The 24,252-nt window shown below is 40.5% G+C and overlaps 1 protein-coding gene and 1 long non-coding RNA gene across 2 annotated transcripts in view; one reads left to right on the top strand and one right to left on the bottom strand.

Moving 5' to 3' along the window:
• The window catches only part of LOC108098342, a 46,301-nt gene that overhangs the window by 3,829 nt on the left and 18,220 nt on the right, over positions 1-24,252 (bottom strand). Inside the window, exons 3-4 of the mRNA XM_017201184.2 lie at positions 12,115-12,158; positions 107-733 (exon numbers count right to left, since the gene is read on the bottom strand). Of these exons, the coding sequence (XP_017056673.1) occupies positions 107-541 (435 nt within the window). The 5' untranslated portion in view covers positions 542-733; positions 12,115-12,158. The remainder of the gene's footprint in view (positions 1-106; positions 734-12,114; positions 12,159-24,252) is intronic.
• On the top strand, positions 7,953-8,785 carry LOC108098343. Its single transcript, XR_001771834.2, has 2 exons — positions 7,953-8,184; positions 8,315-8,785. It is a non-coding gene; the product is annotated as an uncharacterized LOC108098343 (long non-coding RNA).

Genomic DNA, 24,252 nt, shown 5'->3' on the forward strand with positions numbered 1-24,252 from the left:
GTCTTGCAATAACAAATAACTAATTGGTAACTTCATATTTGTAATTCTTGTTTTATGATCAATTTTATACCAGATTAAGTACATGAACTATTTTTAAAGCACCCACCTGCATGGCGTAGGCCTTCCGCCACTTCATGATGTGCTCGGTCTGGAAGCGCACCTTGGAGCGCAGCTCCTCGATAATGGCCCTGGCCGTGTGCAGGTCCTTGGGATCCTGGTTCATCATGTTCAGCCGCAGGTTGCTCGTGTGTATCGAAACGGGAACGGGCGGTGGCCATTGAAATTCCAGCGGTGGCTGGTTCACATCCGTTGGCAGGGAGCCCCTCGGTTGCGAGGTCTTCGTGGTTTTCGGTGTGGAGGGAACAGTGCCAGCTCCACTGGGGCCACCACCTCCTCCCTTTCCACCTCCCCCTCCACGACCCAGTGGCTCGGATCCCGTGGAGGCAGGATCCACAGATTGCGGCGCCTGAGGTTGCTTCTGTATGCTGCACGCCATGCTGCTGATGGTTTTGGCAAATTGTGTCGCCCGGCCTGCATACATTTGGCCAAGAAATACGATGTGTTCGTAGCTGCGGCTCTAGCTATATCTTTTCCCGCCCGATCTGCGTGTGTTTGGGTGTGTGTGCTATAGCCAGGGCTATCTGCCCGGCCAGCATGCAAAAAACGGAAGTGGAAAGCTCGGAGCTGCTGCTCAATGGAGGTGAACTGAAGCCAGGAACCCAGAACGTGCCGCCTGCAAAGATGCAAAAGTGTTTTATTAATGGTAAATATTTACCCTCGAGCGAGAGCAGAAAATAAGTAACTAATGGATGCAGAGTTTCCGGCACAAGTTTACTCAAACTAAAGCCTTTTCGAGTAAAACTCTTAAGCATTTTACTGTCCAGTCTGCGTTTCTCTCATTTTTAACGGAATTATATTCGTGTATTTCGAGGGAAGCATGTTTTTTGTCCAACTGGGTGCTTGGTTAAAAACGAAATTACGCATACGCCCCATGGGCACAAATGAGACAGATGCCACACAATGCAAATTCCATTACAATGCCAAGCAGCAAGCGAGCAGAGCAGAAAATGTCATTATGCGAAAAATGAATTACATTAAGCTCCCATTAAAATTAAATTCGCGAATTTTATTCATACCGCCCACTTTTCACTCCTTTAAGCAATTATAATTAGTGTTTTATGCACACACATTCTGATTTGAATATATTAGCAGCCTCGAAAATGATGGTGAAACTGACCGTAAAATTGCGAAACCTGTGGTTTGCTTTCGCCCACAGATAAGAGTCCGGAATCCTTTTATTAGTTTCTCCGTTTTGAGGGGGGCTGACGTAAGGTTGAAATTTATGAGATTATTGTGGCGTTATTTGATAACCCAATTAGTTGGGCGGAAAAAGAGCATGATAACCATTACGATTTTATGAAGTATTGGATTTCCGAAGGTGCGAAGTAAATAATGCTAAAAGTAGTCGCAGGGGGAAAAGCAAACATTTTAATAAGTCCGCTGATTTCCCTGAATCGCCAATTAGCTTTGATTTAGGATTACAATTAAGTAGTTACCCTGCTGCTACTTAAATTGCTCAGTTTCAGTTTAAGTGGATTTGAGTGCATCTCAAGCGCTCGGAACTTTAATGAATTCCGCCGAAGTGGTTCCACTCGCTGCACTTCTAAGCCAGACAAATTGAAATTATCCATATAATCTGTTCCGTATCTTGGCCAAGAACAAAAACCAGTGTAGATGCCAGGAAAACGGAAAGACAGCGACAACAAAAGGCTAAAAAGCCGAGGAAGAACTGGAGGCATGAACCACATTTTTAGCATTTCCATTTAAAATAACTTTCAGCCTTAATTTGTGCAATTCATCGGCAAAGCCAAGAAGTCGCAACCCGTCTCTTCAGCGAAGGAACTGGAGTGACTTGGGAACTTCCGTTTCCACTGGCATGAGGAATGCTGTTTGGCCAAGAACACGCAATTGAAAACTATTAACGAAAATTCCAGACACGCAATCTCCAGTCTGAGATCCAATAGTGGCTAAAGACAACCCAATGCTCGCATCCCCTTCAACGATTCCAACTGAAATTGGCCCATTTGCCGACTCATCCATCACTCACTCTTAATTATGACAATTGCACTCGTGCGATGGGAAATCAACAAGTTCCTACTCCTAATTGAATGCAGTTCGGATGGTCTATTGTCTGTTTATGACCTCTTGGCAAGCTCAATCAAAGTTTATATGCCACGCTTCAGTGGCTTTTGGTAATTAAGAAACTGAAAGATTGAATTTAATTTGTTCCTGACTTTCCATCAATTAGACAAGTGTCTGAATTCAAGGCATGTCAGAGAATTCATTCAACAATGTTTATTTCTGCATGAAATTGGATACAAAATACAAAACCAAAGGATTGTGAATCCAATTAATACCTTAAAAAAATAATGTTACAGATAACAAGATTACAATGTTGCTAAAGGTATTTATTTGATTTAATTAATATTTAATTACATACCACAATTTAATTAAAGTTTATTATCTCTCTTAAAAAAATAGTTTCAATATTTATAGTAGATTATTTGCTATCATAGCATTTCCTATTTTTTTGCATAAATATTATCATCTAATCAGCACTCGAGTTGTCTAGCCAAATTGGACATTTATAAATTGACTTAATTATCTCTGTACTCTGTTTAATCATCTATTTTCGGCAGTGACATCTAGTCAAATATGCTTTCTCGCCACGGGAAATTTCTGGAATGTATTGATTTAGTGCGGTTTTCAATGAAATGTAATAATGACAATCAATTTCAGCTCAGAGCAACATTCGGTTGCCAATAACCACTGGTAAATTGAATCCTCGAGCAGACAGTTCAAGTTGACACCTGACCCCTTTGGTAAAATCGAGATGGCCATGTAGACATGGCCTTAAATCCTGCCAGGCTATTTTTGGGCAAACCGAAGCGAGGGTCCTGAGAAATTCATGGGGTTTTTCGTTGGCCAGACGGCTTCTGTAAAATGTTTGCGGACGGGGGGCAATTAATTATGCCCGTCCAACGGCTGAGGTCCGCTTTTCGTGCGTAATGTGGCTGGAAGTGTGTGTTTATGTGATGAACGTGATTTTTACACAGTTTTTACATTTCGTACCGGGACGGGCAGAACGGCAAACAGACAAATAAGTGGCCCCCAACGACGGCGAGGGTAAATAACCGTCGGAAGGGAAGGCTCCTCACGCCAGGAAAATTCAGCAAACACATGTTCGTATGGCTTTCGTCCACCTTTTGGCCCTGAAAGTCCAGTTGCTCTCGGACTGTTTGTTTTACCTTGACCACGACCAGCAAAACATGAAAGGACATTGTTAATGATGTTAAACGTCATCGCAGTCCTTCGCCAAACATCTCCTCCCCTTTTCGGTAGTTGAAATTAGGTAGTTTGTTAACAAGATGGGGGGATGCCTTACAGATCGCTGCGAAACTAGTTGTAAGCTGATAAACTGGAGCAGCCATTCAGCAGAGGCTCTTCATTAGGCCAACACCTCGTAACGCTTACCGGAAACTATGCTCTTTAATGGTCTCCCGGGAGAAAAGTTTACAAGCTACCTAGATTCACTGAAAAACTAGCTAGCATACCTATTATTATTATGAAAACATGCTGTACAATGTTGTGTTATATTTCCAGACAAATTATTATGGTTATTTTATGTTAATTTTACATGTCCTAAACCTAAAAGTTCATGGTCGAAATGTGGAATAAAATCCAAAATCACACTGACAGTAAATAGAATCGATAAAACTATGAATTTTCTACCGTGAAAGTGCGTGCATCGAAATTGTATTTGAATATTTCATAGATCTAAATTGGCAATACCAAGCCATTAATTTTTCAGTGTACAATTTACCCAACTATTTCCAGGTGTATTTTCATACACAGTTGCCCTCGAACTTTGGCAGCTAATTCGCCTGCCACAAAAGTTGGCTTTGCCGGGAAAATCGAGGGTCTTCAACGGCTTCAATAAATTCCGAGCCATTTGCCTGGAATTATCTTACTGTGTTTTTTTCCCAGAATTAACTATCGCAGGAGTCAGGAGTGAAATTTCATGGTGAGGAACAGGTGGAACAGGATACAGAGTCCTGTGAGCGGAGAGGGAAACCTTCGTTGTTCCCCGCTTTCAACTTTTATAGGAGGAACGTGACCGTAATAAGCCATTTCACACGCAAATTTCCCACTGCCACCGAAGTTTTTCTCCAGCGAAACGCAAAAGTGCATTAAATATTTATCCAATCAATAAAGCATATTTCGCTTACTTTTTTTCCACCCCGGCTGCTTTCATTCCTCTTCAATTACCTGCAGCAGAAAATGTCGGGATGACTGGCAGTATTTTTTCCCTTTATTATTTGCAATCTGAAGTTTTTCACTTGTGTCTTGTTTACTTTATATCCTTTTTGTTTGGCACACATTTTTCTCGCACTTTTCTGGAGGAAGAGCACTCCAGCGATTCTGTTTATCTCTTATCGCTTTCGAGGCTTATGAACAGGCGGAATTTGAATAATTTACCGCGACTGAACACATTTTTCAAATCCCACATGTTGCTTGTTAGCCATTGTTTGTTTGTCTTTGTTGTTTGTTTGTTTGCCCTCTGTTCGCATTATGCGTGAGTAGCCAAAATTGATTCGATTTACACAACCAGCTCGTCAGGTTTTTTTTTTTTGTGGGAGTGAATAAAGTTTGGAAAAGTTTAACTGGAAACTTGGCTAATAACTCCTGCAAAGTGGATCGATTCATTTAACACCTGCAGAGCTTCTCTTAGTCGGTTTACGATTAAGTGAGTTGTTTTAGCCATTTCCGGATCCTGCAGGGTAATCGCTTTTACCGGTTCTTCTCTCCATTTATTCCCCATAATCGCGTTTAATGCTCCGCATTAATTAAATGACTCGAGCTCGCATTACCCTGCACCACGAACTCGCAGGACAATAGGGGACATACACAAGGACGAGGGTTCCACTTCAGTTCCCCTTGGTGGGAGTATAATTTGTGGTAAATTATATTAAGAGGAGAGACATTTAATGGAGCACAAGCATACTGTCACTAAACGAAATTGCTTGAAAATATTTAATAACTTACATTACATTTGAAGTTTTATTAGAGAAGGTAGTCATTTCTGCCCTTTAAACACTTTCCACAAGACTTTCCCAGTTTAATATATCTCAAGTGATGCACAGATAAAATTCGTTTTTTTAGTGTGTGCCAAATGAAGTGCAGCGATGTCAAAGTTAAATGTCTGTGAGCTCACTTCATAGTCATGGCAAGGCATCCCATCCTGGATAGTTTGCCACTAGAGTTACTAAAGCCAGCTATTTACCAGGAGCATCAGTTTGTTCCTATCAGAATCTCGGCTCACTTTGCAGCTTCCTGTTATCCAAGCTATCTCAACCAGCTGTTGCCTTTTTATGGCATTTTAATTAAATTTTAATAACAAGGAAGCAGCGAAACTAGAAGCCAAAGGAGTGCATAATTATAAAGCTATTATCGTCTATGCATATTTTGCATTAGTCAAGGATTAACAGTTCAGAAAAGTTGTTTATTTAATAAACTGAAAATACAAAATGTGTTTAAAAGGCTTAAACAGTTTAAGAGCTCAAAGTTTTGGATAATTATTATTAAAATATTAAGGAAAGTTTCCAAGCACTGGTTTAAGTAATTATTCATTCATAACAATGTTTGAATTTAATTTAAGAGCTTTTACTAACTTTAAATCTACTCCCAGTTATCTCAACTACTAAATTAAATGAAAAACTTCCATGAAGCAATGAAACTTTTAAGCAAAAAACGTGAGTCTTTGAGTGCATTTTAATATTTGCTGTTGTGTTATTTACGCTTACTTTCCACTGATTGTTTTTCGAGTCTTTTGTGCAGAACAATGGGATCGAGATCTCCGCATGCAGGCACGTATCTACATTTATCTGCAAAGTGCTCTTTGGGTTGGGTTGGGTTCGCTTGGTCCAAGCGAGTTGGCTTTAAGCCGTAAAGTTGCTGCCACTTTTTCTGGGTGTGGGCGTGGCCAGGTGAAGGCATCCAACTGGGCGGCGAGTGCAATATATTCCCGTCAAGCTGTGCACCACCCTGGGATTTTCCCCCGCGGGGAAAATTCGAGTCGCCTCATTCACGCTCCCTCCTTCCTCTTTTCCATCTTTCCCTTGGTTCATGGGACTCCAAGCTGGGCAGATGGCCACGTAGCTTTGACATTACATTGATTGACTTTTGATGTCTGCTCACTATGTGGGTCTAGGCTATCACTTTCCCTCTGTTCTTTCAGCCTGGTGAGAAGCGGGGTATTCCGGGGATTGGGGGAGTCGGGAGTCTCCTATATCCGATGCCATAAAACTCATACTCCTCCTGCCGCTTGGAAGTTGGCTCACGTAGATATTGCCCTCGCATCTCTGGGTAGCTGTATTGTTATGGCCCGCCAATAAAATATTCATTCTCAATTAGGCACAGACGCAAAAAAAATTACACTACGAAAATAGGATTGTCCTAAAAATATTTCATAAGAACAGCTGACAATCATTGAACAAAAATAATATTCCAAGAAACGAAGATTAGAAAGGATCTCGATTTCCTTTACTTCATATACATAAAACCAACATATTATTATTAAACATTTTTATATTTTAGTTTAATTAACAAACCCATGAATATATATTTTTTAAATCTTTTAAGCAGATACTATATTCTATCATAAGCGAAATGATATAAATTAATACCCATTTATTTTGTAGCTTAGGCTCTTCCTTTTTAGCTAGGGTTTAGCTAACTTTCTTCAGGTTTCAGACCCGACTTCCCACCTCACATCATCCATTCTCGTTGTCAGTGCCTATTAGTCCCCTTGGCAGTTCATTGGACACATACATTATGCAACACACTCAAGGCTAATTGCCGGGAACGGATACCCATTTTGCCTACTCTTATCTGCCTTTGTTTTTGTCGTCAGCAGAAGGTTGATTTTATTAACCGGGCTTAATTGCTTCATAAAAGCTTAGTGCTTTATATTTTTCACAAGCCCATGGGGACATCCCAAAGGGGGCGGGGAACCGCCCAGTTGACCTAGTTTCTATCTACCTTTTCTCCTCCTGTAAGTTTCCTGGCCACAAACGAATCGAATCGAGATGTTGAAGGCAAGTGACACTTGAGCAGCTCTGAGCATTCTTAGTTTTACAAAGTCTACTTGGGGGCGCGAAAGGATTATGGAGGAGAAATCGGAGGCGATTGGGGCTGTCCGGCACGTAATGCCGCATCCTGGAACCAGGTGCTCATGCCACGCACGTATCCCTTGATGGGATAGGGTTTCCACCTCGTCCTGTTATTGTTATGCCGTCCGAATGTTTCCTCTGGCTCAACAATCTCCAGCTCAAGATGGTCAAAGGATATCCAGCTGTAAGGATAATGCGAGCGGCATGTTAAGCAATTGAAGCTTTTGTGCGGCGCAAACATTGATTAGCCAGGATTCTCCTCGGCAATTCAATTGTAATCAGTTCCAGAAATGAGCAGAATATTTTACGTGGCAGTTCACCCAAATGCCAATTGTTTACCTTTGAATAACAACTACTTTGCATAGTGGAGGAGTTTGTATATCGATTAAGGTCTTTAAGGGTTTCAATAGATTTCAATTATTTTGTATTCTTTCCAGACTAAACATCACAGGTTAATAAATGTTGTTAGTAACTTTCTAAGGGATAGATTGCTGATTTATAAATTTCCTGAGAGCGTCTAATTCAGGTGACTAAACAGTTCTTATTCAATGAACTTTTATGCTGATACTTATGATGAGCTGTGAGTCTCCCTTGGAAAAGATTTAAAATATGCTGCCTCGCAGGCAACTGTGGACTCAATTGTAGCGTGGCTCAAAAATAAACTGCTCGTCATTGGGGCGGGCAAAGTTGGCTACGCTTTCAGCTGATTAAGAACAAATTTGATATAAATAAGTGGTGAAAACAACTCGGCACAATTTAACGCTTTGTTGCGGTCAAGTAACTTTAGAATTCCATCGAGTGAACACAGTCGGCTAGCAGAAATACACAAAAAACAAATAAAACCAAAAAAAGCAAATGAAAACAAGTGCAGAGTAATGAAAGAAAAAGCATGAAGACGCGTCGACATGAAAGGGAATTCTTCAGCGTGTTTTTAAGCCGATTTGATTCTGCGGTGAGAGGAACAACCACAAAATGCTATAATAATTTTCAAGCTAATTTTTTTCGCTCTCTTCGCTGCTGCTGCGTACAATTTTTGCCGTACTGCCAATGGCATTTTGATTAACTCGATGATGATGAGGCAGTCAAACAAGAGGATAATGACCTTGGATACCATCCGTTTTCCTTGTGGGCAGTTTCCACATCCCAATTCCAATCCTCACTCCCCATTCCCATCCCAATCCTCGTCCCCGGTGTCATTTCCGATCTCCTGACTGCGGTTAGATGGCCAACTTAATAAGCAAGATATCCCCAAACTGAGGCCCCGGACTCCCGTTCAAGTTTTCGACTCACTGCGCTTTTGGCCGGACTCCAAGCCAAGTTAATGCCAATATTTTACTCAACTTGTCCGGCCTTCAAGCCGCCACTCAGCTGGCCAAGACCACCGAGCCACTTAGGATTAGAGCTACATTTTTCAGCTGATTACTATGACGAGTGACTTAATATTCGGAAAGGAAAGTGGAAGCACTCGAAAAGGCCTTGCTAATGGATCAGTTGAAAATCAGTTCTTAGCCATTGTAATTGAAAAGTTAATAAAACAGGCTTAAAAGGTGAAATTTAATAGTAGTATATTGAAGTATCTTTTTATAAAAATACTATATTTTATATTTATACCCCCATAATATTTAATAACAACTTTGGCCTTCGTATTTTTCAATCCCGTTTTTATTGGCGAATTCCTTTACCTGCACATGCTACTATAATATATATTTTCCGCTCGAATCAAAGCTCACCGCAGTCTAATTCAAATTTCGTAATCGCCGTCATCTTTGACAGCTCATTAAAGCCAACTGCTATTACTTTGGACCACAAACAGCTCCAGCTCCACCGACATGCAGGCAACTTTCACAAACGCACTCCGGGTGGCAAGTGAATCAGTCAAAATCGATCGTGCCACCAAAAAGTTTTTGATTGTTTGATTGATTGATTGAAGGCACGCGTTGTAATTGGCGACGTGTTTGGCCAGTTGGGGTTTACACGTTTTTTTTTTTGTTTGTCGGTCTGCTTATAGCCACACTAATTTTTATTACCGTTTCGACCACATAAACTTCCGCTGACAGTGAATGCGAACCTGGCTCTTAATGAGCTGGCATTTGAATTTCGGTTTGGGGACGAGGCGCTTGATTTATTCAGCGAACCCGCATTGAAATGGAAATACTATGACTCTACAATATACATATATTCCGTTTTAGTTTTTTTTTTTTGTAAACCTTGAAAGTCTAGCAAAACGCAACGAGCTGTGATGGGATCTCTGCTGATCTCATTTATTCTGGGAGTCAGTTAAATAAATTCTCATTAACTAGTGCATTGTGCTTGGGAACTTTGCAAAAATGGTATCTCGTTTTTTCCGCTTACCTTGGATTCCATTTAAAAATCTAAATCAGGATATGTTTATACCCAAATGGAAAAAGTTTCGTGAAATCATTTGGTATTCCCTCTAACTGCATATTTTTGTTAACCTTCAAAGGTTATGCAAATCCATTCTGCAAATCGTCTGAATAGAGGTACGTGCATATTTAAAATGTCATCGGACAGCTGAATGCGAAAATCAGTCCATCTTGGATGGGGGGAAATTAAGTCATCCGCCTGGGGATTCGCCTTCAAGGACACGTGCAAGGTCAGTTCGGGGTGGGAGGTGGAGCATGCAGAACCGTTAGGCAGATAAAGAGCCATGAAAAGTAGTCGAGCACGAGGCAACACGGAAACAAATAAAAATCAACAGGATTAAATATGCAGCTCTACGTGGCCCTGTCGTTTTCTACGCTCTCTGCAGAGAGGATTTCAGCCTTGTGCCCTGCCTTGAATGTGGAGTCTGCGGCCAATCTGTTACATTTTGTCATGGCTTTCCTCCCACTTCTCCTCCTATTGCCCCTCCCACTCCTCATTCTCCTTTTTCGGAGGGCCCACTCCTCGGCTCGAGTGTCCTTCGCACGTTTTACCTTCAGCTGGGACACTGGGCCGTAAACGCGACTGCCTCTGCTGTTTTTACACTCTCGACCAGGCCCTGAAGTGGATTCAACAAGTCTAGATTTTTGGAGGTTGAGATTCGACTTCCTAATACCTATAGAAATAATACAAACTACTGAAAAACAGGAAAATATTTGAAGCTCTCACAATTACTATCTATTAAATATAAGATTGGAAGCATAAAGTATTTTAAATTTAAAAAATGTCTATTAGATATCTAGTATAATATTTACCAAAAAAGAAAATAATCAACCGTTCACAGTGTCAAGGGTTTTGTTATTTTAACTACAAAAAAAGGTTCAAATAAATATTCTGTTATTTTAATAGCCATCAAATTCCCAATAAATCTCCTTACATTTTTTGTTAAAATATTCAAAGCCCACAATCGTATCCTGACTAAACTTCCAATGATTTTCCATAGAACAGCAAGTGCTTTTATGTTTTCCCGCGGACATCTCTCACCCCTCGAGCGGATTTAAAAATTTATTTCCCACGTTTGTCGGAAGCGGATGGCGAGAGTTTTGCGCCACCAGACACCAAATGAGTTGGCACGGCCACAGCCATGTCATTTTCGCTCTAAACGAGGAAAAAAAATCCAAAAAAGTTCGGTAAAAGGAGCTCGTTTTGCTGTGGGACCCCATGAAAAATTTAAACTTTTACAATTAAAGCGCAAGGCGAATGGGAATATGGGGCAGCTGCAACATGTGGCGCATAAATTGGTCCTTCAGCTCTTGTCTTTGGATTGAAACGCTTCCTTCGCATTAATTCAATTCCGGCCGTAGCATATGGCATATATTTCAAAATCGAAAATAGAACGTTTGCTATCTGCACGACTTGCATAATTCAAACGTTTTTCCCCATCACTCTCGACTTTTCCCCCACACGTTTCGGTTACCAAATGGAAACCATCGCTTGCCACGTGGCAAGGTTGAGAGAGCAAGCCCTAAAACGTAGTATTTTTGCACTTTGCTACATAAGTGAATTATCCTATCTGCGCTTCTCCTTGCGTACCACATGACGTATGAGTGATAAAAGGCGCAAGAGGGGACGGAAAATTGCATTTGCTGAATAGCAACTCTGCACAGCTTTTGGGAATTGGGAAAATTCTGTAACAGAGTTAATTAAACCTTGCACCAATGCAAGTAATTTAATAAAACCAGGAGGAATTTTGACATTTTACCAAAATCAATTCAATCAATATTGACTTAGTTAAAGTCCCTTAAGGAAAACCTTTCATTTCCGTTTGTTATGCATTGCCAATCAACTCACGCATCCTTCGATGGCCATTGAAAATTTTCCAATCAGATTTCCTGGCCATCACTTCGCCACTTGGATGAACAATACCTCAGCAATTATCAGGACATCCGAAACACAATCCTTGTCTCCAAAATTCCTTTGTTTAGCTTTCATTTGTCCTATTATTTCAGGGACATTGCTCAATCTTGCCCCAAAGCAAAGTACAAGTAGAGCATTGAAAAGCTGCCATAATTAAATGGCAATTTTCCGACAATGCAGGCGTTAGAGGCACCTTTTATTATCTTTTCCTCCAGAAATCCGTACATGCTAAACAGTAATTGTTTTAAATTTTGTGGGGCGGTTTAGAGTGTATGATTCTGTTCTGCTTTTTACTGTGGGCGCGGTTCCGGGCAATTTAACACCTTGGCTGTGCATTAATTTAACGGAAAACCAAACCGCAGCGGCAACCATTTCGAAATTCGAATATCAATCATACGGCCCGTTGGCCAAGTGCAAAAATCGTTCACCATGGCTGAACTCTGACCCGCCGCCAGAAGCGTTGGCTTATTCTCGGTTTCTCGGTTTCGGGACCCAACCCATTTGCAATCCTGATGCTGACAGCATAATTTACAGTTTTCAGCGGATTAATCGGAAAATGTGCAAAACGCTCTCGGCTACTTACAATTTCAATTTACTTTCGGTTAGTCCTCGCCGAGGAAGATCGTCCTGCAAGCAGACGAAGAGCAGAATTTACATAAATTTAATAAAAACGAATTAAATTGTGTCAGAACCCGACGCTGCGGGCTGATGTCAGGAAATATCGTCAAAGGCATTGTCAACTGAGTATAATGAAAATGTGGGATAAAAATACCGAAATCGAGCGACCATGAAATGTAACAAATGTTTCAGGGGAGGGAAAAAATCATTTAAATAGTTTGGCTCACATTAAATTGAATATCTTGCTGGCTTTAGCTTGTGCAACATGAATTGCAGTTGCTCCTGTTTCCGGAATCCGTTAAGACCGGATTGGAGTTTGCACAAGTATTAGTTATGCTTGCGGTTGGCCAGGAAACGCACCTTTTTAGCCAAGTTGGCGCTGCCACAAAGGAACACACTGCCATAAATCGTTGCCTTTACACTGCCCTCACCAGGACTTTATGTCCCGGCTTTTGGCATTGTTGTGACAGCTGGTTTTGCCACACCGCAGGAGCACGTCCTTTTCCCCCTTCCCCCCTGGAATCCTGTCCAAAAACCCAGCCATGCAAATTATATTTAAACCTTTTGTGTAAATGCAATAAAGTCCAGCACACTAACATGCACATATAATTTTTATTGTTTGCCACTCGGACCATTTGGCTTGATTATTTTATTTCCATTGCCAGCATTGTTTTTCCAACCCGAAAACCCAAAAAGGATACAGATTTTCCGGTTTAGGGTAAGCGTATATAGAGCTTGACTTGCAAATTATTCCTAGCACTTTGTTGATTTAATCTGAATATTTTCCCAGACTCTGACATAACAGAAGCCGCTTTTAGTCTTAAACTCTGCCAAAATGCCTCGAGTGGTTTAAAGGAGCAAAGCAAATGATGGAAGGATGCTTTGATTTATGCCAAAGACCCTCCAAAGAGTTGAGCTGAGAAAAGGCTCTGATTTATAGAGTCGAGACCTCGAGGCGTCTGCTTACACAATCAAAATATTACCAGGACAACAAATGAATGTCAATAAAGCCAATTCTGCGGTCTAATCATATTCGCAACATAATACGTATCACAAAGCAAACAATCAGGATGCAGTCAGTTTTCTCCATCCTTCGGTTATTCAATGTTTTTGTTGCCTTACAATTTACAAATTGCACAAGATTTCCACGCCTTCGGTGTTTTTGGGGGAGAAGGGAGGAAAATTGGCCAAAGCAATTTCGTTGGCAACTTGTCTTCTTCGAGGGATTCGAGGACTTGGCCAAAGTTTTGTGTCTTTTGTTGATTCGACGTGCGGGACAAGTTTTTGTTATACTCGGGGCCAATGCAATCCGGATGCAAATGCAGTGGGGAGAACGAGGAGCAAAAAGACGAGGGACGCCATAAATATCGAGAACAAAAAGCCACCGAACTCATGGGAGTGCCATCGACCGAATGCACACTTTATTGTGCAACACTATTCTTTTTTCTGGGTTCCTTTCTTTTCTTTTCTGAGATTTTCGACAAGGGGTTACTAGCTTACAAAAATGGTAGAAATATAGTTAGTTTAAAATGGAATATAAATCAGTGAAACATGAATTTTGTATTGTAAAGTTGTTACATTTTTAAGAAAATTATTTCACACATAAAACACATATATTACACAAAAAGCTGCATATCCAAGATTGAATTGTTTTTGACAGTATTTAATATTTTGTTAAATTCTCAGATTCTCTAGATTTTTTCTTCAGAAGTTCTTAATATTCTTATGCAAGGTATTTCATATTTCATTGCCTTGTCGTTGTTTTCCTCAGATTGGTTAGTTTTTGCTACACCTACTCCCCGACAAGAGGAAACAAAAGACGAGCCAGCAAGGACAATGCCAGCCTGCGGGCATTCGAGGGTTAACACTGACGAACTGACGAAGCCGACGAGGCTGTTGCATTGATGCATTGGGCAAGATGGCATTGGGGTGGCGGTCGGTTGAATGGCAAGGTCGTTTCAAATGTCCCACAAAACACGAACAGCGAAAGTAAAACAAAGTGATGGCAACATACACTGGCTGCATAACAAAATAGCTAACACCTACAGCAAATAATGTTGGACATGCCAAAAAACTTCTAACAACACGGAGTGTACAAAACGTAATTCGTTTTTCCTTCTTTTTGAATTTATAGGAAAATGTCTCATTCCTCGTTGAGTAAAAAAAGTTGACTGAGAAAACTTTTCCAGACATTCATGGGAAAAGTCTATTACTGCGATGCTTAAACGATCTTATTTATTGTTTGAGTATAATTTTTGAAAGTTTCTGCCCAGCCGTAGCACAATTCTCAGAGGTAAATAACATAAGAAAATATTTATTTTTCCTCTCCTTATTCTCAGAAATAAAATGAATGTGCCCATTAGGTTGTGCAAACAAACAGGTAGAGAAAAATACTTAACTCAACTCCGGTATGTGTAACAATTTGGTCTGGCTGTCGTGTGAATTAAGATGGCAAACAGTGGCCACTATTGTTCGAATAAATTATGCACTTGTCATTCTCAGGGCATAGATTCCAGTGCTCCCTCCTTGGAGTTTGCCAATGTTTTGTTTACTCTGCTGTGTGAACTGTGTGTCTGCTCGCTTGGGAAAATTCACCGAAAAAATTGCCTAACTTTGAAATTGAAAAAACCCACCTTAATGAAAACCCAACCAAAACAGTTTATTGAACTAAGTTATAATTATCTGATTTGCTAAAGTTCCAAAACAAACTCTTAACTCATTTGTGAAGTTCTAAATTACGTTTTTTAGTCGAAGACAAGTTTTATATAATGTGCTAAAAAAAACCTGTCTACTTTTTGTAAAAACTAAATTACGTAACTATTAAAATAGTTTTGGTACTACAAAATAAAAAATTTTAGTTTAAATTTTCTTTATGACTGTAAGTTGGTTAAACCAAAAAATCGTTTTATGACAATCGTGCTTAGTTAAAAAGTTACAGTTTTTGTTCCCGAAAAAAGCAAAAACTTTTTCTTGACGTAACTTTATGACACTTTTTATTTCATTTTAAGGTAAGAATTTTGAATATATTTTCACAGGTAACAATTTGTGTACCTGTTGAACTCACATTTCCTCTTAAAACGTGTATTTAGTTTCCTCATCTTGAGCCAATTAAAGCGCCTCTCTGGCTTCGGTCATCAGCATAGTCATTAGACAACTATTCGGTCATTTACTGTGAGCCCAGCAGGACTCCCCGAAAAGCTATTAACAAGCCTGCTGGCCAACAAGCCTGCTGGCCAACAAGACCCACTTATAAGTGATCCAAGGACGAAGGTGGAATGCGGCGAACAGGAATTCCTGTGTAGCAATCAGCAGATTGTGTGACAGTCTGCCGTTCATTTCCCTATTTATTCAACAAGTTCCGCTGCGAGGCCCGAAACTAGGGACAGGATTCCCTCTGACATCCCAAGGACTTGCAGATGGATTGTGTAAGTGTGTGTGTGTGTGTAAGTATGTGTGTGGAGGAGGGTCCTGCGGCTGTTTTATGCGCTTATAATCACATATTTCAGCTCACTCCGGGCATCGATTTGTTTGGCATTTGTTGAATGCCCCGAAGGATACGCCGGGCGGTCTCGCATTCCGGTCCTGTGACTTGTGATCCCTTATTTTAGTGGCATTTATTTTGTCACACGTACTATACACTCACACACACGCAAACGCGTCTGTGTGCGACTAGCGGAGAAGCCATAAAAGTCCTCTGAGCCCGTAAGTGCGTGTTTATTTGCTAAGGAAGGTCCTTTGCCACTCTATGTGTGTGTGTGTGTTTTTTTTTGGAGCTGGCTTAAAGGTATTTGCCTTTATCGAAGGCATGCAGGCTGCGGTCGGTATTCAGGCATCCTTGTAATTGGGGCAAGGGTTTTTGCCTGCTTTCGCTTGTGTGTATGACAAACTCATTTCATATTTATTAAATTTGCTGCGCTCGGGTTTTATTTTCATTTGGCACGTACCGCAAGTAAAACAAACATCGTGCCAAGTATTTTTGGTTTTGTTTTCTTTTTTTGATACACTTCCTGGCAAGCGGTTGAGCTTATTATGAGTTTTTCTTTCTGGCAATGCGAGATGATATACGAATACTTTTCTTCCACCGGCATTGTTTTTAATTTAGATGAAAATTCGTATTTCCAGGTGGCGAAGAAGAAAGGAACTTTGCCGTCATCCGTGGAAATATTTTTTCATGTTCCGAAACTTTACAGCCATGGGATTCCCCAGGCTTCGTCTTTCGTGGCTTGAACTACATGAATATGTAAGGTTTGGCTATAACTCCCGGCCACGCCCACCTGGCGCCCACCTCCCTCGAAACTATGTAATTAAAAAGTTTTGCAAAGAGATTGCCGAGCCAAAAATGAGAGGGAAATATCGTGTTTGCATATTTCTGCGTCAGCCAGAAATAATAATTAAAAACAAACCAAAACCAGCGAAATGCTGGCCAGCTATAACGACTGTTATTAAACCAATTTATTGTTGGCTCACATTGGTTTATTGGCCAACTGCGTAAACAAAAACGGTCGAAGTCTGTTAATTCGATTCCATCCAGTCGAGCACATAAATAGTTTGCAGTGAACATAAATCGTTTTGCGAATTTCTAAATGGACCAATGTGAGTGGCTAAGTAATGGAATTACGTACAATATTCACCCAGTTTTTGCCAAGTTCCCAGGCAGATCAAGTCCCCTCTGAAATTCTGCTCTTTCGGCTTTTTTGCCTCACTTTGTTTTTGTTTTTTTTTTTTTTTTTTTTGTGGGCCAGCTTTAGTTTTCTTGGCCGACAGTGAACTTTGCGGGCTCCTTTTTGTTGTAGGGGCAGCTGCCTTTTGGCTTATTATTTTCGTTGTTTTGCAGTCAGTTCATTCAACTCACAATTGCTTCATCTTCCTCTTGGGGAGAACGAGACTAGACTTGGCTCACAAAAGAAGTATTTTTGGGAAAAACAACCTTTTGATCGCCTTTGTAAGCCATTGTCAGTTATGCAATATTTATTTGTTTACAAAAGCTGTTTCAATTTATTGCGTATCAACAAGCCGGCTGTCATAAATCAAACTTTTGTCACATTTCCGCTATATTTGGCCATAAAGAATCTTCCTGGTGGATGTGTCAAAAGCAGAGTACGAAAAAATATTTGCATTGGCATAAACAAAACTGAAGCCCCGAACAAGCCAGTGGAACGCATCCGACCAGAACCCAAAACCAAATCTGAATCAAAAGCCAAACCAGAAGCAGAACGAGAAAAAGCGGGCCAAAACAAGTGCAACAGGCAACAGCCGGCAAATCGGGCCAAAAGCAACAGCTGCTCCTCTTGGCTTTTATGTGCTGGTTGTTGGTTGTTTTGTTGTTGGTTGTTTGTTGTCAGACGGACAAGAAGAAAAAGCGTAAGAATAACAACCGGCAACAACCACAACAAACAGAAAACTCGTTGCAACCGAGAGTTTCTCCCTCGAAAATCGGTTACTTCCTCAGTGCGTAATCTCTATTTATACACTGAGAAAACAAATTCATTTATTTTAATATTTCTTATTTGAAGATATGAACTCAAAGAACTTTTAAGTACGCTTATGAAAGTTTATTTATTAGAGCGTAAACTGTTTATCGCGTGCTTCTAATTTTTAAGAAGCTAATTACACAGGTCGACAGAATTTGACTTTTAAACGGTAATTAAAGTGGGCGTAACCCACGAATAAAGAAACTTCATTTCCACAAATTAGTTTTATCACGAAACTTATTTTGTTTTGAATATCCAATACATATATTCAGCTTACATTCCCTTCTTGCAATCCTATCTTGAGATAATAAAACATTAGTAATGCATTAAGTTCTTTAAATATATAAAGTCTTTTATCTTAACTTCCTTCCTCAAGTTATTTAAATTTTCAATGTGATTTTCCCAGCGCTTGCAACTTCTGTGTAGATTGCGCAACAAGTTGGCTGCGTTGGATGCTTTTTAAGGCCAAGTCCAAAAAGTCAAACAACATGGAAGCAACGGTTTTGTCTGCCGGTTATTGTTGTTCAACCGCTTGGCTTCTAATGCAGTCCAAAGGAAATGGGGCTACCAGTGGCACTGCCAGTGGCAGGCGGCTGGGAGTGAAAAGAGGTAGTAAACAGGTGCCAAGAAAGGTGATTCCAGCGGGGGAAGAGGGTGAAGAGGGGGAGGGGAAATGGAGAAGAGGAAGGGGGTGCTGGGCGGTAAGACCGTCTAAATGACAGGGCAACAAAGTCATTTCCAGTCGCTGGCTGAAAGCAACAACAACGGAAGTGAGTCTCCACTTATATGGGACATTAGACGAGTCAAAAGTGCAGCCAGATTATATTTTACAGCTAAAAGCCGATGGGTTTACACACGAGTACAAAGAGGTGGAGGTGGGGATCCAAGGGGGATCCAAGTTTACTGCGAATGCGTGTGAGTATCGCACAGCTCAAGTTGGTGAATATGCAAAGAGGTTTTCAGTTCTGAGTTCTGAGTGCTTTGAGCTCCACAGCGAAATGTGTCGCCTTGAAAAGTGAGATAAAAGCCGGCATAAGGCGATTGTCAATAGTCTGAACATGGAGCTAACAATAAAAGAAGCTTTCAGCAGAAAGGCTACTCCGCCAACGATATTTACTAGAACGTAAATTTTAGTTGCCAAGAGGATATCAAATAAATATACCAATAAATATTGAAAAGAAAGTATCGGAGAAAGTTAGAATTTATTATTTTATAACCAGTTTAAGGGGAAATAATGATGTTGCTTGTAAGTTGATATCAGAAAATAAAATACATTGAAAAATCTCCTTATTCCCATAAAGTGTGTAAGACATAAAAACACATGTTTAATCAGCAGAATGTCTCAATTTTCAGCTCTCAGCGTTTGGAAAACGATTCCATTTCAGCGAGAACCACCGGAGGATGGCTGAAATTGGCAGTAACCGGGTCCAAATCGGCTTATTTGCCACATTTGTGTCGGATACTTGCTCTCCTCTCCATTCAGAGAGTTTTTTTCCCGTTTCCCCCGTTTTGCTCGACATGTCAGCAAATTTGCTTGCTGATTAGAGCGGCCAGATTGGCACTCGGCTTTTTGGCGTTTGCCTTACTTTTTTTTTTTTTTTTTTTTTTTTTTTTTTTGGGTGCTTGGTGTTTGGTTTTGGGGTTTGTCGCTTTGACAGTCGGGAGTCTCCACAATTACACGGCACAAATGTACCGAGGTTGAGGCACAATCAGCAAATACAAGAGCCCACTGCCGGGGCTTGCACAACTTTCTGAGCTGAGCTGAGCTGAGTTTGGAGCGGCGACACGAAGTGTTGCATAATCGAGACCGCCGTTGCAGAGACAAAAGTCAGAGCGGCAGTAACAATAAATACTGAATGCTGAACACTGAACACTGAAGTACACCCACCGTGCGGTGGCAACCGGTTTGCGATCCCCTGCTCTCTCAACTTGGCCAAAATAAAAACTACAGAAATATATATAAAGCATATATATCGCGGTCGTATAAAAAACGCTAAGCGCAAACTTCAATTGTGGCCCAAACGGCAGCCGCCAGGGGGCGCCACGCACGCTGTTGGCCAGCGAAAAGTTTAACTTAACCCACTGCCCTCGGTTTATTTTTCATTTTCCGTTTTTCCCAAGCCGCTTTCGCAAACGAAACCCCGAACTCAGGCTAAGTCATAATTATGCCATTTTGATACACTTACTAACATTTTTGGGAAGACTATTACACGGCGGGCTTGTAATATATTTTATAAAAAGAAAAGAGTGGGTTCATTAACTGGTGGTTATTTATAAAATTTAATTTTCTACATAGGTCAATTTAAATATTTTAGGAAATTGCTAAAGACATGATAAAAAAAATCCTGTAATAATTTATTTTAATGAAGTATAAGAATAGAAAGGTTAAGATAAGAGTTTACTTTACATTTACAAATTAATTTTGATAAAGAAGAAACCAATTATTTCAAAAAGCAAATTAACTTAAATCTAAATTGCATTCTTTTTTTCAAAAGTTGTTTAAGAGTATTTAAATTCCGAAGTAGAATTTTCTATTTTCAGCGGTGAACCTCCGGTTTCTCACGTATCTTGTGCCGTTGCTTTGCGGCACGTTACACTTAACTTTGCCTATAAGCAAAACTCGTTTGCTGCTGCAAGTTTTGCATTTTTTGCAATGTTTTCTTTTTCGTATCTGCCACAGCGTGTGGCAGTGTGGCAGCGGCGAGTGCGTGAGCTGGTAATCAGCAGAGCAATCCGGGCTACAAGAACCCTGGGGCCATGTTCTGAACCTCTCAACTGCGGTTTTCCTGGCGGCAAATGCCAAGTGGAAGATGAGACCCGGGCTTTTCCTAGGGCTGCTTGTGGCAGCAACTTTTCCAACTTTCACAATTTGCGCTAAGTGCGTTTTGTGATTTGTGCGGCCAAATGGGACAATGGCAAAATATCTGGCTTAATAAAAGTTCGCCATGTCCAGAGTCAAATACATGGCCACGGCACTCTTAATTAGGATGATTGATAGTTACGAAGCGGTAGGAGATATCTAAAAACTAAATTTGTTGAAAAGGTCAAGGATGCAAAAAAAAATAAATAAATAAAAACAGTTTAAGCAATGGTATTGCTTGGATTCAAACATCTGTTCATTAAAACTAAATATAGAATAATTTAATTACCAAGTGATTTCATTTAAATTTTTTAACTGGAATCTTGTTGATACCCTTTGACCAACTGTTTTATGTTTGAGACTTTGTTGAGAGCACTACTTAAAACAATACTTTATTTAAATTTATTTTGCTATTTCCCACAGAGCGAAAGTAGCTTGCGTCATTTTAGCATTTAAGGAAAAGAAACCAGTCGTTTTAATCATTTTATAGTCTCTAAAGTAGGCAATTTTTCTTTACATCTCATTGAGAGCATCCAATGCGAGTGCTCCTAATTGTCGAGCATAAAAAAACAAATATCTTTTGCAAGCAAAGCAATTAGAACAAGAAGAAAAACTCATTTCATTGGGGGGAAGAGCAATTACTTTTTACTATGTTGCAATCGCGGCAATGAGAAGTGCATTAGAAAGGCTTTCGCCATGTTTTTCCCCTCATTTAGCCCGAATGGTCGAAAAGCCAGTTGGTCGCTTTTGATGGCCTCGTCAAGAGTTGGAAAAAGTAAACGAACTTCATGCGGTAATTACCAATGAAAATAAAAGTGGAGTGTGTATATAAACAATAATAAAAAACAAAACTTTTTCATTGTCGTGTCATAATTGGGTTCCCCCACTCGTGTTATTTCTTCTTTTTTTTTGAGGGGGTTCATTGTCAACCTCCCACCTTTACGTCTTTTTCGGTTTGGTGGACATGTTGTCCCAATGTTTCCGCTTATTAAACTGCCAGCAGTACAAATCATAACAACAAAGGCCGAAAGGAAACTTTCAACACTTTCTTGAACACGCAAGCGACGTCATTAAAACACGCAAGTCACATCAACAAAATGCGAAAAATATATATATATAGTACAATGTAAATATAAATAAAAGTTTCGGCACTAAACTTTTATGGTTTCAGTACTGCAACTTTTATCATTCGTACGTGGGCTTCATTAAAACGTATATATAAATTGACAGTGGGTGGCAATAAGGTCCCAGGTACTCGTATATCGCACAATTTGTCAACTGGCCTTTAAGCCGCTTATGCTGGGCCAACAGACTTTTTCTCTTTGCCAATTGCAATTAGCAAATGTAAAATCCGGTCCGTTGCAATATCGTTTTGTCGCTATTTTACGTAAGCTATTACGGACTGACTGGCTGGCTGGCCGTGGTGTTTAATGCTTTCCGTTTTTATCATCGCACTTTAGCCACCCACAATTTTGAGCAAGAAAAGTCGGGGACACTTTTGGCCACTTCGTTGGACCGCCAACTGTCGGCCGCCTGTCAAGCTGGCCCTTGTCTGAATAATGATTGTTGGCCAACAGAACCGGCTGTCATCTGAGGGCCGGACCAACGAACCAACCAACCGGGGTGTCCGCTAAAGTTTTTTCTCGTTGACACTTTCATAAATTCTAATTACATATCAAAGCAAGTGTCATTTGCAGGCAGCCCCAAACTGCTAAGAAAATTTCATGAACAGACGATGCGACCGAGGGATAATATTTAAATATACTCGTATTATTTAATTTTTCATCATGCTCTCAGCTGAGGAGGGGGAAAAAGGAAAATGTCGCTGAATTATGAGCCGGGTATTTTGGAATTTAGTTTACTCTGCGCAGTCGAGCAGCTAATTAAATCCCAACCGGACCGCTTGGCACCTCAGAATACCAGAATGCACATTATGCGATTACGCAAGAAGTTCTCTGTCTTCTGGACGAGCGGGCTGCCTTTTATGGTCAGTCGCCGACGACCGGTCGATTAACATAATTTTTCTGTATTATTTCATTTGATGATTATTACGGCCATTATTATATTATTGTGAACGAGACGTGCGCACGTCAGTGAGTCTTGACCTCGCGTCAGACGGGCCTAAAAAACCGGCTTTTTGGCCATTGGCTGTTGGCTGTTGGCTCTTGGCCATGGGCTAGAAAAGTTTGCCAAAACAGAGGGGGAATGGCAACAACTGGGCAACAAGACCAGTCTGGCTATGTTCTTCCTCTTCTTCTGGCCATTGTTGATGCTTCTAATTTAATAATGTCGAACAGAGTGTTAACGGCCCGAAACAAGACACTCGAATTCCCGGCGATGTTACGCGATATCTTAGGAACTCAGTCGGCCAGTCGGAGGAGTCAAATCTAATTATAGATATCCCAAAAGCCAATTTTTCGTCTTTGGGCTGTGAGAATGAACACCAACACTTGAGCTTATTAAAAAATATAAACAAGCATATTGGCTTTTGGGCTTACCATTAGGCTTTGTTTTTGATTAGGTATTGTTTCTTGAGATGCCAGGGGAATCGAAATAAAAGACCTATTCAGTTTATTTATTAAACGTTTAGGAATTCCGTTTTTTGCCTAAACAATTTAAAGGAGCCTCTTCAAACATTTTTTATGTAAAAACCACAAATATTCTTTTCAGAATACCAATATGTTCTCAAAAGATAAATTCGCATTCCCTAACTATAAAGGGAAACTATTTATATTTTGTACAAAGGCGCACCCGATAAAATATACTGTATAATTATTTTTAATTCCATCATAAAACCCTTGGAAGTTATCAAGTTACCTCTTCATTCCTTTCATGGCATTGCCACAATTAGTCAATTGAATGTAAACATAATTTTTCTGTTCGCGATGAAAGAGCGTCTTTCGCATGAATTAATTCCGAATTTCTTTCATGGAGCTCCGCGCATTTCCTCCGCTCCGCACGTGTCAATGGAAATAATTTGAATTTACAGCACGGAAGGAGCCAGAAGGCGGGAAAGAGGCGGCAACCACCCACAACCACATTCAGCATTCCCGCCCACGGAAAGCGAACACTAAATGCCCCCAGCTGGAGCTCATATTTTGTATGTTCGCTAATTTGCAGCTGAATGGCGCTTAAATGCAGCTGCGGACCCAGAAGCCGAGGCAGATGTCAACTTGCATTTGCGGCAAGTCGGGGAAAATGGAAAATGGAAAAAGGAAAATGGGTAGGGAACGTGACGTGACAGTAATTAACATAATAATCCATTTTGTGGCCAAAGAAAGCCAGCTAAAGAACCATTACTCGCTTCCTTTCTCGTTACTTTTAGTTTAGTAGTTTTTTTTCTAATCTGGTGGATAGTGTTGAGTGTTGAAGTCTGGAAGACTGGGCCTTCGTTTTGGGTTAACTAGCTGGGCGTCAGCGGGTTAAGAGCTGCCACAGCCTCACGACTCAGTTGCGGCCGGGCACGTTTTAATTTAATGCCTGCAACTTGCACTTAGCCAAATCCAATCCAATAAATTGCCAGCTGTCTATGCCGACCATAGCAATTTCGACAAGACAAAAAATCAAAAAAATAGAAGAAAAAAATAGAGAAGAAAGGAACGCTCGCTGACAGCCGCCCCAAACTCATATTCTTCGTTTAGTGGGTCAATCATAGACCCTCGGGCTGCTCCAAACAATTACGCCAGAAGTATTTGGGCTGAACGCGTGTGGCTCGAACACAATCGGTTTCGAGTTGACGAAGATGATGGCTCTCAAATGGGATGGAGGTATA

The sequence above is a fragment of the Drosophila ficusphila genome, unplaced genomic scaffold (genome assembly GCF_018152265.1).
Source record: "Drosophila ficusphila isolate 14025-0441.05 unplaced genomic scaffold, ASM1815226v1 contig_712, whole genome shotgun sequence".
Classification (NCBI taxonomy): Eukaryota; Metazoa; Arthropoda; class Insecta; order Diptera; family Drosophilidae; genus Drosophila; species Drosophila ficusphila.